Source organism: Nannospalax galili, unplaced genomic scaffold, assembly GCF_000622305.1.
Source record: "Nannospalax galili isolate Female #2095 unplaced genomic scaffold, S.galili_v1.0 scaffold1023, whole genome shotgun sequence".
Lineage (NCBI taxonomy): Eukaryota > Metazoa > Chordata > Mammalia > Rodentia > Spalacidae > Nannospalax > Nannospalax galili.
This window is the reverse complement of record NW_008349234.1, coordinates 1,132,104-1,145,788: the sequence shown is the minus strand read 5'-3', so window position 1 is coordinate 1,145,788 and position 13,685 is coordinate 1,132,104. Positions and strand designations below refer to the sequence as shown.

General features: G+C 38.0%; 1 protein-coding gene across 11 annotated transcripts in view; it reads left to right on the top strand.

Moving 5' to 3' along the window:
* Tanc2 (tetratricopeptide repeat, ankyrin repeat and coiled-coil containing 2) overlaps positions 1-13,685 on the top strand; it is a 496,754-nt gene that overhangs the window by 342,063 nt on the left and 141,006 nt on the right. For all 11 annotated transcript variants that reach the window (XM_029570133.1, XM_029570139.1, XM_029570138.1 and 8 more), the window contains 2 exons: positions 3,180-3,461; positions 8,553-8,686. In XM_029570133.1, the coding sequence (XP_029425993.1) occupies positions 3,180-3,461; positions 8,553-8,686 (416 nt within the window). The remainder of the gene's footprint in view (positions 1-3,179; positions 3,462-8,552; positions 8,687-13,685) is intronic.

The following is a 13,685-nucleotide window of genomic DNA, read 5'->3' as shown; positions in this document are numbered from 1 at the left end:
TTATAAGTGATACAGAATGAGGGCTTGTTCTGTAAAATAAAAACTTGCACATTAATGTCCATAGCACCATTATTTATAATAGCCAAAAAGTGGAAACCACCCTAGTGTTCATCAGCTGATAAATGGACAAAATGTGGTATATCTATAAACAAAATATTTTTTGACAATGAAAAAGATGCCATACTAACACCTGCTTATGACATGGGCAAACCTCAAACATGGTACCAACAGGGCGTGGTGACTCAGCTGTGATCTCAGCATTCAGGAGCCAGAGTAAAGATGATTGCCAAAGTTCAAGACCAGTTGGGACTACATAATGAGAACCTGTCTTTAAAAAAAAAAGTTATGAAAAGTAAAAGACTCACAAAGGACCATATTTTATGATTCCAATTATAGGAAATATCTGAAACAGGCAGTAGCTGCTTGCCAGAGGCCAGGCAGAAGCAGAAGTAGAGAGTACAACTAACAGATACAGGATTTCTTTGGAGGAGGATGAAAATGTTCAGAGATTGGAATAGTAATAGTTGTACAACTTTTTAAATCATACACTAAAAACCACTGAATTTTGTACTTTTAAAGGGTGAATTTTGTGATACGTGAATTTTTTTTTTTTTTTTTTTTTTTGGTCTTTTTGAGACAGGGTCTCCCTGTAGCCCTAGCTGTCCTGGAACTCACTATGTAGACCAGGCTGGCTTGAACTCAGAGATGGCCTGCCTCTGCCTCCCAAGTGCTGGGATTAAAGGTGTGTGCCACCACGCCCGGCAATATGTGAATTTTATCTCAAAACTTAAGAAAGGTAAAATAAAACCTATTAACTATAAGAGAATATAGTTTTTAAGCATTTGTTCACAAATTAAGGTCTTAACTTTCCCCTAAATTCTGTGATTATAGTTACAGTTTTTGGTGTTTTATTGTTGTTTTTCTTTCTTCAGGGTTGGAGATCAAGCCTAGGGTACTGGGAATGCTAGACAAGTGCTGTACCGTGAAGCTAAATACCCACCCAACTCCTGCTTAATGGATTTTTAAAGAGTCAGTTTTGCTAAAAATAAATGAATCAAGAACTTATAAGTGACCATGTAGCTGTGTCTCCACAGCTCCCTCCCCTTCCTGTATTTTTTTTATCTTACTTTATTTACTTATTTAATCTTTTGAGATAAGATCTCATGTAGCCCAGGCTGTGGGCACTTATTGTGCTACTGTGGATGACTTTGAACTCTCAATCTTCCTACTGTCATGTCCCAAAAACAGATCATAGGTGTGCATCACCACACCTGGGTCATTCTCATCCTTTTGTTAATGATAAAGTAAGGCATTTGAAACCATGTAGGAAACCATTTGCTTCTACTGTCAGTTTCACTTTATATTTTTATTTGTATTAATTTTAGAATTTTGTCCTCCTTTATGTATTTAATTACTTAATAAATAAGTCTTTACTAAAATAAAAATAAAATAAATAAATATTTACATATTTAATTATTCTAACATGAGGATGTGTGTTCTCAAGTAAGATACCAGCTCTCAATCCCATTTTATAATGTATCTGTGGTTTAAGTATATTCTTGAGTAATATTAGAAGTATAAGCAGATCTGATTTTTTTCCTTTTATAATTCATTTTCTTCTGTCTCCATCCCTTTCCCACTTTTATCCTTTCTTGTCCTCTAAAACATACAATTAAAAATAAGAGTATAATGTCTTCTCCTTGATTTTTCCTTAAGCATTTTCTAAGCAACTATTATGTGTCAATGCATTATGTTAAGCTTAATGAGACAGAATTAAATACATGTTTTAAAACAATGTATCTTAGAGCTCCCCAGAACAGTTAGAGTACACTTAATCTAAGTAAGGACAATTAGACAAAACATCCTTTCACCAAGATGGACTTGGTGGCACAGCCTGTGATCGCCACAGTGAGATCATGAGTTCAAAACCAGTATGGATTATATAGTGAAATTGAGACTGTCTCACATAAACAAAGACTTCCTTTTACCATCAGTATAATTAAACAGTTGATTTTGAAATCAAGTCATATCTATTATGCAGTATCAGAGAGGTATTGGAAATATAGTTCATATTTAGCTCTTAACACATCACATAAGAAAAGTCTTGAAGAGAAAAGTCATGGGGATCTAGCCCCACAACCTGGATACAAGCAAAAGAAAATTGTTTTAATTTATTGACAGGAATGCAAGCAGTACAGGTACAGGGACACGAGGCGAAAGTTTGGTTTCTGCTCTTTGACTGCTCAGCATGTTTAAGACCTTTTTAAACCATGAGGGCTTACAGAGGCATTGCATCCCCTAATACATCTATTAGGTTAAAAAACAAAATAGTTATGAACTTAAAGAACTTGCTGTTCTTGTTGTTTTTAAAGAAATAAACAACTATTTACATTGCTTTTCTATAGGACTGATTTTCAACTGACATACTTGTTCAGCCATATTGGTTATGAAATATTGAAATACATACTTAATGGTTGGTAAAGGACTGCTGTCTTAAACTGTCAATTGCACCACCATAGCCTTGTCTTACCTGCCTCTGCCTTTGCCAACATTCAACATTGTAAGATTATCCCCAGGCCTAGAAGCATTCTGTAGGACTCTTCACAGCTCTTCCCTCCCTATTGGTGCATGGGTCACCACTGTTGTGTTTTTTTACCCGCTCTTTTTTATTTGTATTTATTGTTATTATACCTGTGTCGTGAAGTGCCCACAGAGGTGGGGGGGGGGGCGTTACGGATGGTTGTTAGCCACCACGTGGCTGCTGGGAATCAAACCACAGTCCTGGGCAAGAGCAGCCAGTGCTCTTAACCACTGAGCCATCTCTCCAGTCCTCATCACTGTTGTTTAGTAATTTTTGAAGGCTGCCCTGATTGTCTGACAGTTGTGAGTGACTCATTTCTGTTTTACCAGTATTTGGGTTCTACCCTCTGTGCTGTCTGATGGCTCTAGCACAACTGCATTGCTTATGTTTAGAGCCAATATTCAGTGTTGTTATTTTCTGAAAAGCCCAGATACCAACATACTGTAACTAGAGTAGTCTTCTATATCAGATGAGATTGGGCGTGTTCAGAGTGGCATGGCCATAGACAGACTTCTATAGCAAACTGCCTTTTTTTTTGTCTATTTCTCTCAATAATGATGGTTTGAACTGAGTTCTGTGTTCTCATTGTTCCTTCTAGTTCGCTTTGCACCTTATAGGCCTCCAGATATCTCCCTGAAGCCTCTTCTCTTTGAAGTGCCCAGCATTACTACAGAGTCTGTGTTTGTTGGCCGGGATTGGGTTTTCCATGAAATCGATGCTCAGCTTCAGAGTTCCAATACCAACGTGAACCAAGGAGTAGTGATTGTGGGAAACATTGGGTTCGGCAAAACTGCCATCATCTCCAGACTGGTGGCCCTCAGCTGCCATGGTACACGGATGAGACAGATCGCCTCGGACAGCCCACATGCCTCCCCCAAACGTATGTATTCCCTCTTAAAGAACTCCCTGCTTTGTTGGCTCCAAAATATTTTCTGACATTTTTATATTGGGTCATGTATTTTGTTTTATTTCTGTTCTGTGAAACCTAACTTGCATGTGAGGACCATTAACTCAAAGTTCAGAGAAAGAATGTAATACTTGGTGTATATCCAGCCCACACATCCAACATCCACCAAAATGTAACCAGAAACATCTTCCCATGGAATAAATTTATGACTCTTACCTGCTGAATGGCTGGTTTGTCTTTTGGATAATGACTCCAGCAATTGCTTGTAGAGCCATTTTTATCTGTCACTGTTGGATTTTGCTCAGCTTGTGCCCACTTCTTCCTGTTCCATGGCAGCACGATCTGTTTGCAGCCTTCATTTCTTTGCAGCTGATGTCAGTGTCAGACTGTGTGGACGTGAGCTCCATTGTGTCCTTGAAGGGTTTTCCCTGCTTCCTTGTGGAAAGGTGCAAAGTTCTCATGTACATGATTGGCCTTCTCTCATTATAAGCTCAATGAGCACCACTTGATTACTTACTTATAAAACACTCATCTAATACTTACTATATGCCAGGTGTTCTGTAAGTGCTTTACAGATATTAATTCATGCAATCATTTATCAACTCAGTAAGGTTCCTACTGTCTTCATTTCACAGATGAGTGATCTGAGACTCAGAGGTTAACTAACCTCCCAGGTTTTGCAGCCAATAGGGGAATAAAGCAGCCTGGTTTCAGAGCCATTCTCGTCTTTTTCCTATGCTGCCTCTCCTTATGTTAAAACCCATTTAGGGAAAGAAAATAAGTGGAAATGTGTAAGTGTTCTTCCTATGTCAACCATATGCAGAGAACCAGTCTGCTGCTTTTGGTAACAAAAAAGAAAGATTTTGCTCTACTGGTCCAAATTAGTAATCTGGCCCACCACACACTTTCAGGTAACAACCACTTAGAAATGGTTTGTGTGCGACTGTAGTAATAACAGAGTCTAGAAACCTAACTGGAACTCACTGAATAACCTCCAAACATCTTGACTTCTTTTTGAAATTACTTGCAGGTCTTATATCAAGTAGATTATTTCTGGTACACTTAGAGATATCTAACATATAGAAGAAAAGCTGGTGTGTACTGAATAAGAATTATATTCCGAATTTTTATCTTAAAAGGAATAACATGCTTAGGTTCCTGAATGAAGTATTTCTAAGGTAGATCGACACAGAATTGTGGGAGTTGAGAACTTGGGATTTGTGCGGCAACACTCATTGACTACACAGCATCCTGTGACCTTCAAAGTGTGCTTCAATTCTTTAGGTCTCAGTTTTGTCATCTGCAAAATGAAAACGTGATTAGTTGATTTTTAAGAATTGCTTCTAGGAATAAGAATGTAGCTCAGTGATAGAGCACTTGCTTAGCATGCCTGAGATGGAGTTCAGTCTCCAGTACTCCAAATAGCAGGACCAAGAATAATAATGAGAAGAGGAAAAGGTAGAAGAAGAGATTATTCAAAATAGCTATTGTGATGAAATTTGAGTCTAAGAACATATCTTCATGGTTGGAAATAAATTTATGCACCTATTCCAGTATTTTCCTTTGAGTGCTTAAATATCTATCACAGCATACTATTGCTTATCTGAGTAGTCCAAGAGTTAAGCTATTTGAGTGTGTCAGAAAGAAAACCAGATCACTAATAGTTTCTCTGGCTACCCTGTATATCACTGTTGCAGATAACAGTGGTAGAATCATGCCTGACAGAAGATAAATCCCAAAGGCAAGGATAGCTGCTTTGTCAGAAAGCAAAAGTCCCTGGGGTTCCCTCCATAAGCCTGGGAGAGCAAGCATTAATAGAAAGCAGCCTGTGTGCTCTCCAAAGCAGATTCTTAAAAGCTAGTTTGTTGTTACTGTTATCTCTTGAGACTCTCCAAAAACATTGAGAAAGTCCTTATTCATGATATAATCTCCATTGTTAACACTATAGGTTTGGCCCTTTAGTTAGCTTTCACAACTTGAAAAGGAGTCTGAGACTATAGAGTACATGGTACCATCTCTATCAGAGTTATACAAAACCAGCATTGCCTTATGCAAAATTTTTCTTTCGTTGTAATCTGTTGGTAGTCAAACTGAAGTCCGCCTCTACCATCTTCAAAGAACCTATGCTCCCTAAAGAAGAATCAGGGGTACTGAATGATAGAATGCAAGTTATTTTCATCAGAAATATGTTATTATATGAGCTGACACTAAAATGTTATTTGAAGCAACAGTTCTTTTATTAATGAATAGGAATAATATCAGAGGATTGGTTTAGCTTTCTGCAGTTTAACTTACATTAAACTTGGTTGGGTTTCTTTGGAATCCCACTCGCTTTCTAAATCCTCAGGCAATGATGCCATGATGTAGTTGTAATGATAATGAAAATAAATAGAAAGTTGCAGAGCTTTGACTTCTCTCTACATCATCTGATGTTCTTTCTTCTGCGTCCTCCACACTGAGCAGCACTGTTGCAAAAGATGTGAGCAGGTTAGCCTGCAGTATTTCATTGCGTAGCTTTCCGTCCCCCACAGTCAGCTCCCCAGCCTGCCCCCTCCTTGTCATTTCCCTTGGAAGGTACAGAAAAACTGTCAAGGCAGATACTAGCCTGTCATCCTGCTCTCCACCTACTGTCCCAGATATTACTCCCCCATCATTCTCCACTATCATCACCCCCTCCCCAACACAGCACAAAGAACAAAAATTTTGTGAAAATAGACCTGTTGTGTAATTCAGACATCATTGTATCCACTACAGATATACTCAGTGTAGTAGTTAGGGAAGTTCTGTCTAATACAAGACTATTTCCTCTCACTAGAGATCTCAGTGTAGTTACTTGGTTTGACATTTGTCTGCAGCTGCCAAGCCTCCAAACAACTGCTAAGTAATCCCTGAACTGCCTACTCTGCTCCTTTCAGAAGTCTGTTTTGCCTGTTTGCTGTATACACTGACTTTGACCCATTAACTCTTATTTCTACTCTTCTCTGAATGCCAAACAGAAAGTAAATCACTCAGACAAAAAGAGGGCACCTCCAAAAAAGAATAGTTAGAGGGTAGAGTGTTGAGACAGTAATTACTTACAAAGTCAATTTCCAAATAAAGGGCCATGGAGTCATGGAAGAGACTAAACAGCAGACATAATACAGGACAATTACTGAACTTTAACTCCACTCATAGTGTCATATATTTCTTCAGATTTGCCTCACTGCCATCTCTTGTACCCTCCTCACCCCTGCATTATTCAGAACTCTATGTAGCAACTGGGAAATCTCCCTCAGCAGTTGGAGGAAGAAATGTAAATTTACTTTTACTGGTACAAGGTTAAATAACTGCTTTCCTCTAGTCTTCTTTTCAATAGCTATTGGCCACCAAATAACTTCAGATATTTATTCTGGTGCCTATTTTTAAAGTATGTTCTCATTTCTGTTTAGTTCTATCAGTTCTAATAGTAGTAAGGATACACTTTTATTTTCTCATTTTCTAAGACTTTATTATTTAGCCCACTTGAAGCTCAGTCTATGTGTAGTTCTCAAAGGTAGCATAATCCATTGACACGTTTGAAACAGCTCTTGTTTATCTTCCCGTTCTGTGACTCAAAAGTCTGGTTTCTCTGCTCTAGCCAAGGATCTGTTTTCTGAATAATAGGAACCAGTGAAACTTTTTTTTCATTTTTTTTATACCCACTTCCCAGATAGCATCCTCCCATAGCCTCCCTCCCCCCACTAGAGCCCTTATACTCTGATATCCCTACTACTGTCTGCTGTGTTGTCAGCACCACCACCCCCAGCCATTCCCCACTACTTGCCCTTCTGGTGAATCTAGTCAGCCTACCTAGAGGTCCTTGTTTAGGAGGGTCAGCTGTTCCTCATCTAGCAGTAATCAGTTGAACAGATCCTCAAACGACCTTAAGAGTAAAAATAAGTCGGTTTATCTGGACCAACTGTATGTCCTTAAACACCCAAAAGGAAAGTATAACCAAAGATTAAAGGGGCCAATATAATTTCTTAAGAGTCCATATGTATAGCTAAAGGCTACATAACAAGCAACAATGCCAGACAGGCAATACCTTCTTTTGAGTTGTTGGCCAGGGTGGCCAAAGGGATTCCCAGATAGTAACCCAGCATAGAACTGGGAAAATGAACAGCAGACCCCAATCTTATCCAAAGGAACAGTGAAATTTTTTTAAAAGTTTCTTCTTCTTTAAAAATCTTATCAAGCCATATGTTTTTCCCACTTAGAGTGCTCAGTTCAGAGCTGAGCATGGTAGTATACATGTTATCCCAGCACTTAGGACGCAAAGCAGGAAGATTAAGAGTTTGAGGCCAGTCTGAGCAACAGAGTAAGGACCAGCTTCCAAAAGGAAGTAAATAAAAATAAACTGAGCAAGTGTGTCACACATGTCATCCCAGGATGTAGGAAGCTGAAGCAGGAGGTTACCACAAGTTCTAGGCCAACTTGGACACCATAGTGAAATCTGCCTAAGCCAGTCTCAAAATAAAATAAAATGCTCAGTTCAGCATTTTTCATATGTTCACTGGTTATATCACAATCGCCATAACCTAATTTTAGAATATTTTCATGCCACTTAAACTCATGTCTCTTAGCAGTAAATTCCCACTTTCCTTCTAACTCCCTACCTCCTGCCCCAGGAAGCTCCTAATTTACCTTCTATCTGTATGAATTTCCCTGGGCATTTTACATAAATAGAATCTCATACCTGTGGTCTTTTTGGCCAATTAACAACTTTACTTTCAATACTTAATATTGTCTACGTTTTAGCACATGTAAGTACCTCATTTCCTTTTGTTATCAAGTGCATTGGACATAGTTACCACATTTTATCCACTAACCAATTGATGGACATTTAAGTTCTTTCACTTTCTGGCTATCATAAATCCTGCTTCTCTGAACATTGGTGTACAAGTTTTCATGTGAACATGTGTTGTTACTTCCTTTGGGTGCATAGTAATGGAATTGCTGGATCATGGAACAAAATGGAATTTAATCTTTCTTTAGTCTCGAGTTTTATGATTCTCTGATATAGATTATCTCGTCTTTTTAATTCAGATGTGGATGCCAACAGAGAGCTGCCACTCACCCAGCCGCCTTCCGCCCACTCATCTATCACCAGTGGAAGCTGCCCAGGAACTCCAGAAATGCGCAGGCGGCAGGAGGAGGCTATGCGAAGATTAGCCTCACAGGTACAATGGGATTCCAAGTTGCAGACATGCTAGTTCCATTTTAGCCCCAAAGCAAATAGGGAGACTCTTGGCAAAGTGAACAAAAATTTGTAAAAGTATCCATGAGAATGTGAGAAAAGGTTTGTCTCTTTTTTTTTCTTTCTATTCCTGGGGATGGGGTGGGGGATACTTCATTATAATGAAATGAGGGCCTTGAAGTCTGAGACACAAAGTCTCCTAATGACTAGGTAAGGAAGTTATATGATTAACCCAAGATCACAGTATAAATAATCAATAGTGGGGGTTTTTTTATTTCTGTCTCAGAACTTCTATGCCATATTGTCCATAATGTATTTTATGTTTGGGTCTAAACTTCCTATTTTTCTCAAAATATCAACCACATATATAAAAGCTCAAAACTAGCAGTTCAGTTCCTCTGACCAAACCCATCATCTACCCTTTGGTAGATTTCTTCAGCTTTGTCTTCTAGTCCTTTTTATTTAAAAAAGATACTTGGGGGAATATCGTAACTTTACTATCCAATAGCTCTTTCTTTTCAGCAGTTATCTCCATTGCTTTTTATTTCATGCATCTGATATGTATATTCTCTCTCTCTCTCTCTCTCTCTCTCTCTCTCTCTCTCTCTCTCTCAAAGTCACATGCAGCCCAGTTTTCTTAAGTATACAGAGATAGTTGGATGATCCATCCTTTATTAGAAATACCCAGAAGTCAGGTCCATAAGTTTGTGGGGTTTTGTATTGTTTGTGGCCTTTAGCCTCTTGCCTGGAGAATACATATGCTAAATGTCAGTATTCCAGAGCTAGGCAGAAAAAAACTGGGATTTCAGTATCCACTATGCAAACTTCTGCTGAATGCCCTATTTTCAGTTCTGTACCCAATCTCTATTTTGCCCCATGTTTGGTGTTCCTACGTGTATATTTTCTCAGTTTCTTTAGTATATATAATTCTGCTTCCTGTGGATGTTGTGGATGTGATCAAGTGGAAATTCTGGTTTTGGCTCCCTTCCTCACCATCATCTTCCAGAGTATCTGGTACTTCTGATTCTTATGCTTTTCTGATGTTTTACAGTTGGCTTGTAATATTATTATCAGGTTCTAGTTTCCTCATAGAAATCCATCCTAAGTCAGGCATGGTGGCTCTTAATCTCAGCACTTAAGAGGCTGGAGGAGATTTCAAGGAATTTGAGGGAAGACTAGATGGCAGTAGGTTCTAGCCACTACAGAGTGAAACTGGGGAGGGTGGGTATTAATCATCCCTACTAATAAGTACATACTCAAATGGGCTCCTAAAACAGTCCTGGAGTTTCCTCATATTCACTGCCAGCTTGTGACTTTAAAAGACATCTCTGTTTTCTTGTAGATATGGTCTCCAGCCTATTCTTTATAATAACTAAAATAAATATAGAAATGCATGAATGCTGAAAAGATTCCAGCATCATATTCAGTTATTCACTTAGAATATATGTTTAGAATGCCAGTAACCAGAGCTGTAAGTCAATGAACATGACAGAAACAGCCTCTGTGTTGTGCAGCATGCATTCTCATGGTAGGAAAAGGGCAAAAATCAAATAAATACTTAATAAGTATATCATATGGTGGTGAGTGATAAGAAAATCACAGGTAATTATATCTCTCTGCTATGTTTTATCTTAATCTTTCTCTCATCAAGGGAAGGAGTTCCAAGATATTTGTTTTCCATATTTGAAGAATACTAAATATAGTCAGTAGGAAATCAGTGGCTGTTTACCCTTTCTTATAGAATGATCACATTTTAAGTTTCATAATTGTGTCTGCCTTAAACAAAATATAAATGAATCTGTTTATACCTAGAAATTGGAGGTTTCTAATTTTTCACTAAATATTATTCAGTAAGTGCCCCCTTAGGTTAAATTTGATGTTAATGTTCAAAATTTAAAAAGTGTTAAATATTGTTTAAGTTGGAAATTAATGCTATTTACATTTAGTTCAGAGGTACATTTAAAATGTTATGATTATTTCTAAGTAAATTACAAATAAATCTGTGTGTGTGAGGATACAGCATGTTTAGGATTATGCTAAGCATTGTACAAGAAATGACTCCTAGTTGAAAAGTGAAATCGCACCACAAGAAATTTGTGGTTATAGAAGTTTGTGCCTTGGAAGCACAGAGCAGAAGCCAGCAGTTTTGCTGCTCACCACAACAAACCAGTAAGTGGACATCTGACTTTTAAATGAGACTCTCAAACCAGTATTTGGGTGAGATAGGCTAGTATTTAAAAAAAAAAAAAACAAGCCTCTTGAATTGATAATCCATGGTACCAGTTCTCTATCAGTAATTACTCCTGGCATTCATAGTGTTCTTGTTGCCTCTTGTGCTAATTAATTGAGGACATTAAAGAGTTTTTAAGAACTTCAAAATTCTTTTTTTTTATTAAAGAAACACTTTCTATTTGAATTGTAATAGATCGCATCTGTCAGCTGTGTCTCTGGTTAGCATTGCCTATTTCTGAGTGTAGTCATAGTACAGAGGTACAGAGACCTCATTCAGGGCCTTTCCTGAATGAATTCAACTAGAATAAAAGTGGTATTTCCAGGTTTTATATTTATTACTACTGTGTAGTCATATGTGTAGAATTAGCAGGACAGGGAGACATTGGCTTCTGTTTACTGAAGTCATATTAAGTGTGAGGACTCTGAACTATTTGTTGTCACTTTGTTTTGTTTTTTTGCCTCATCTCTCATTCCATCATAACACTAGGTAGTAGTCATTATATCTGCATTTTATAGATGAGGAAACTTGAGCTTCAAGATTAATGTTTCCAAAGCCATGCTGTTCGTGAAATAGAGTGAGGATTCAGAGCCTGTGTTCATCCCCATAAGAAGAATGCTATCATCTTCATTCTGTAAATGATAGTAACCACTGCTGCCCTTCTAGTGACAGGAAGGATTTTTGCTGAGTATTCTTTTGGAAAACTTGTTAATCATTGACTGTGACTTCAGAGTAAGAAAATTATGATGAAGGTGCTCCTTTCAGTCATTTTGCTGACTTACAGTTTTTCAAAAAATGTTTCTATGCAGCTAGCAGCTCTTGTCACATTAGGAAGCTGTCAATGTTTAGTCCTTAAATTAAGAAGCTAATATATATGAAATAAACTAATCAGAGAAATCAGCTTCTTTCAAGAAGTGTTGCGGAGACACAAAAGCAATGGAGTTTTTTGCTTGTCTTTTTTTCCATAAAGAAATTTATGGAAGACAAAACTCAATGTCATTCTTTCCAGTCCTGTATGTGATCAGGGATGTCAGATGATCTCAATTCATGAAAGTAATACTAGTACTGTTAAAGCTGTCATCCAGAGAAGTCATCACTTCAATAATCTTACAACATGGAGCATGTTGAACATAATATGGCTATGTTATACACACACTGGGTGGGGTGGGGGGTGGGCAATGACATAAGATTTAATTTGTGTTGGTATGGACATTCTTGAAAAGACATTTAGGAGAAATGAGATCCAAGTCAAACAGCAATAGCCTCTCCAGATTTTACCTACATTAAGAATGATGGTATGGGGGAAACAACTTTGTGTTGTTTTGTCAATTTCAGCATTGTTTTTTAATCTGCCTCTTCAACTAGAATGGGTCAGTGAGATATTAGCCACTATATCCCTAGCTCTTAGCACAATGATTTCACACATAAGTATGTGTTAAATGTATAAAGAAATTCTAAGCTCTTCCCTATACTGAAGTCCAAATAGCCTTTCTGTTATTGCCCTTGAGTGAAATCCTATCTACCTTCTTAAAAACTTTGTATGAGCTGGAGATGATGGTACACTCTATAATTCCAGCAGTCGGGAGGAACTGCAGGCCAGCCTTGTATAGGAAGAGTCATTTGACAGCTGGAGATGTAAATCAGTGGCCTAGTACTTACCTTAGCATGCATGAGGGCTTGTATTCAAGCCCTAGCACCAAAACAAGCAAACAAAGGTTATATAAACTGTGATAAGGCCTTCATGGTTTTGTTTTAGATATTTTAGGCCAGTTAATTCTTTGTGTCTGGGGCTGAGGCGCTATTGGATAGGATGTTTAAAAGTATTTCTGACCACTATCCACTACCCCTAATATGTCCAGATTCCTATTTATGAAAATCAAAAATATCCTCAAATATTGTCACATGTTCTCTGGGGAGCAAAACCACACCTCAGTTGAAAGCCATTCCCCACTTACACAGTAGCCACAATAAAATTGATTTTATTTCCTGACAAATATAAATCTGTCTTGCCTTCAGGCCTTTAAACATACTATTTCCTCTCCCTGCACATTGTCACACTTTGATTCACTCCTCACTCTTCACCATATCCCAGCTTAAGTACTGCTGCTTCTGTCTGGGCCTGGTGGTACAGGCCTGTCATCCTACCTACCCAGGAGGCTGAAGCAGGATTATAAGTGCAAGGCTTGCTTGGCTACAAAGGGAGTTCACGGCCGGCCTAGGCAACTTAATGAGGGCCTGTCTCAAAATAAAAATTAAACAGAAGGCTGGGAATCAGTTCAGTGGTAAAGCACCTTCCTAAAATGCACAAAGCCTTAGGTTCAATCCCCAATACCAATATAATAATAATAATAATAATTGCTTCTGAGATGCCTTCTGTTTCCCTAAGTTATACCCACATTCCCTTTCATAATACTTGTCTCCCCAATGCTTGTTTAATTGCCTGACTTTTCTGCTAAACTATGAAGGGCAGGTAAGGATTATATTCCAGGAACCTAACACAATGCCTAACATACAATAGAATTCAATTGAGATTTAAGAATTAGTCTATGTGTCAGTATTTCCCATTATGAAATATTAGGACATTCTGTTGGGTGATTGTTCATAATAATAGTTCCTTGTCAGTTTATTATGCTAAGTCAGAATTAGGTTTCATTTGCCCCTTGAATGAATCTTGGAAGAGATTCTAGAATTCAACCAGTACTCTAAAATAGTTTTATGGGGCTGGAGAGATGGCTCAGTGGTTAAGAGCACT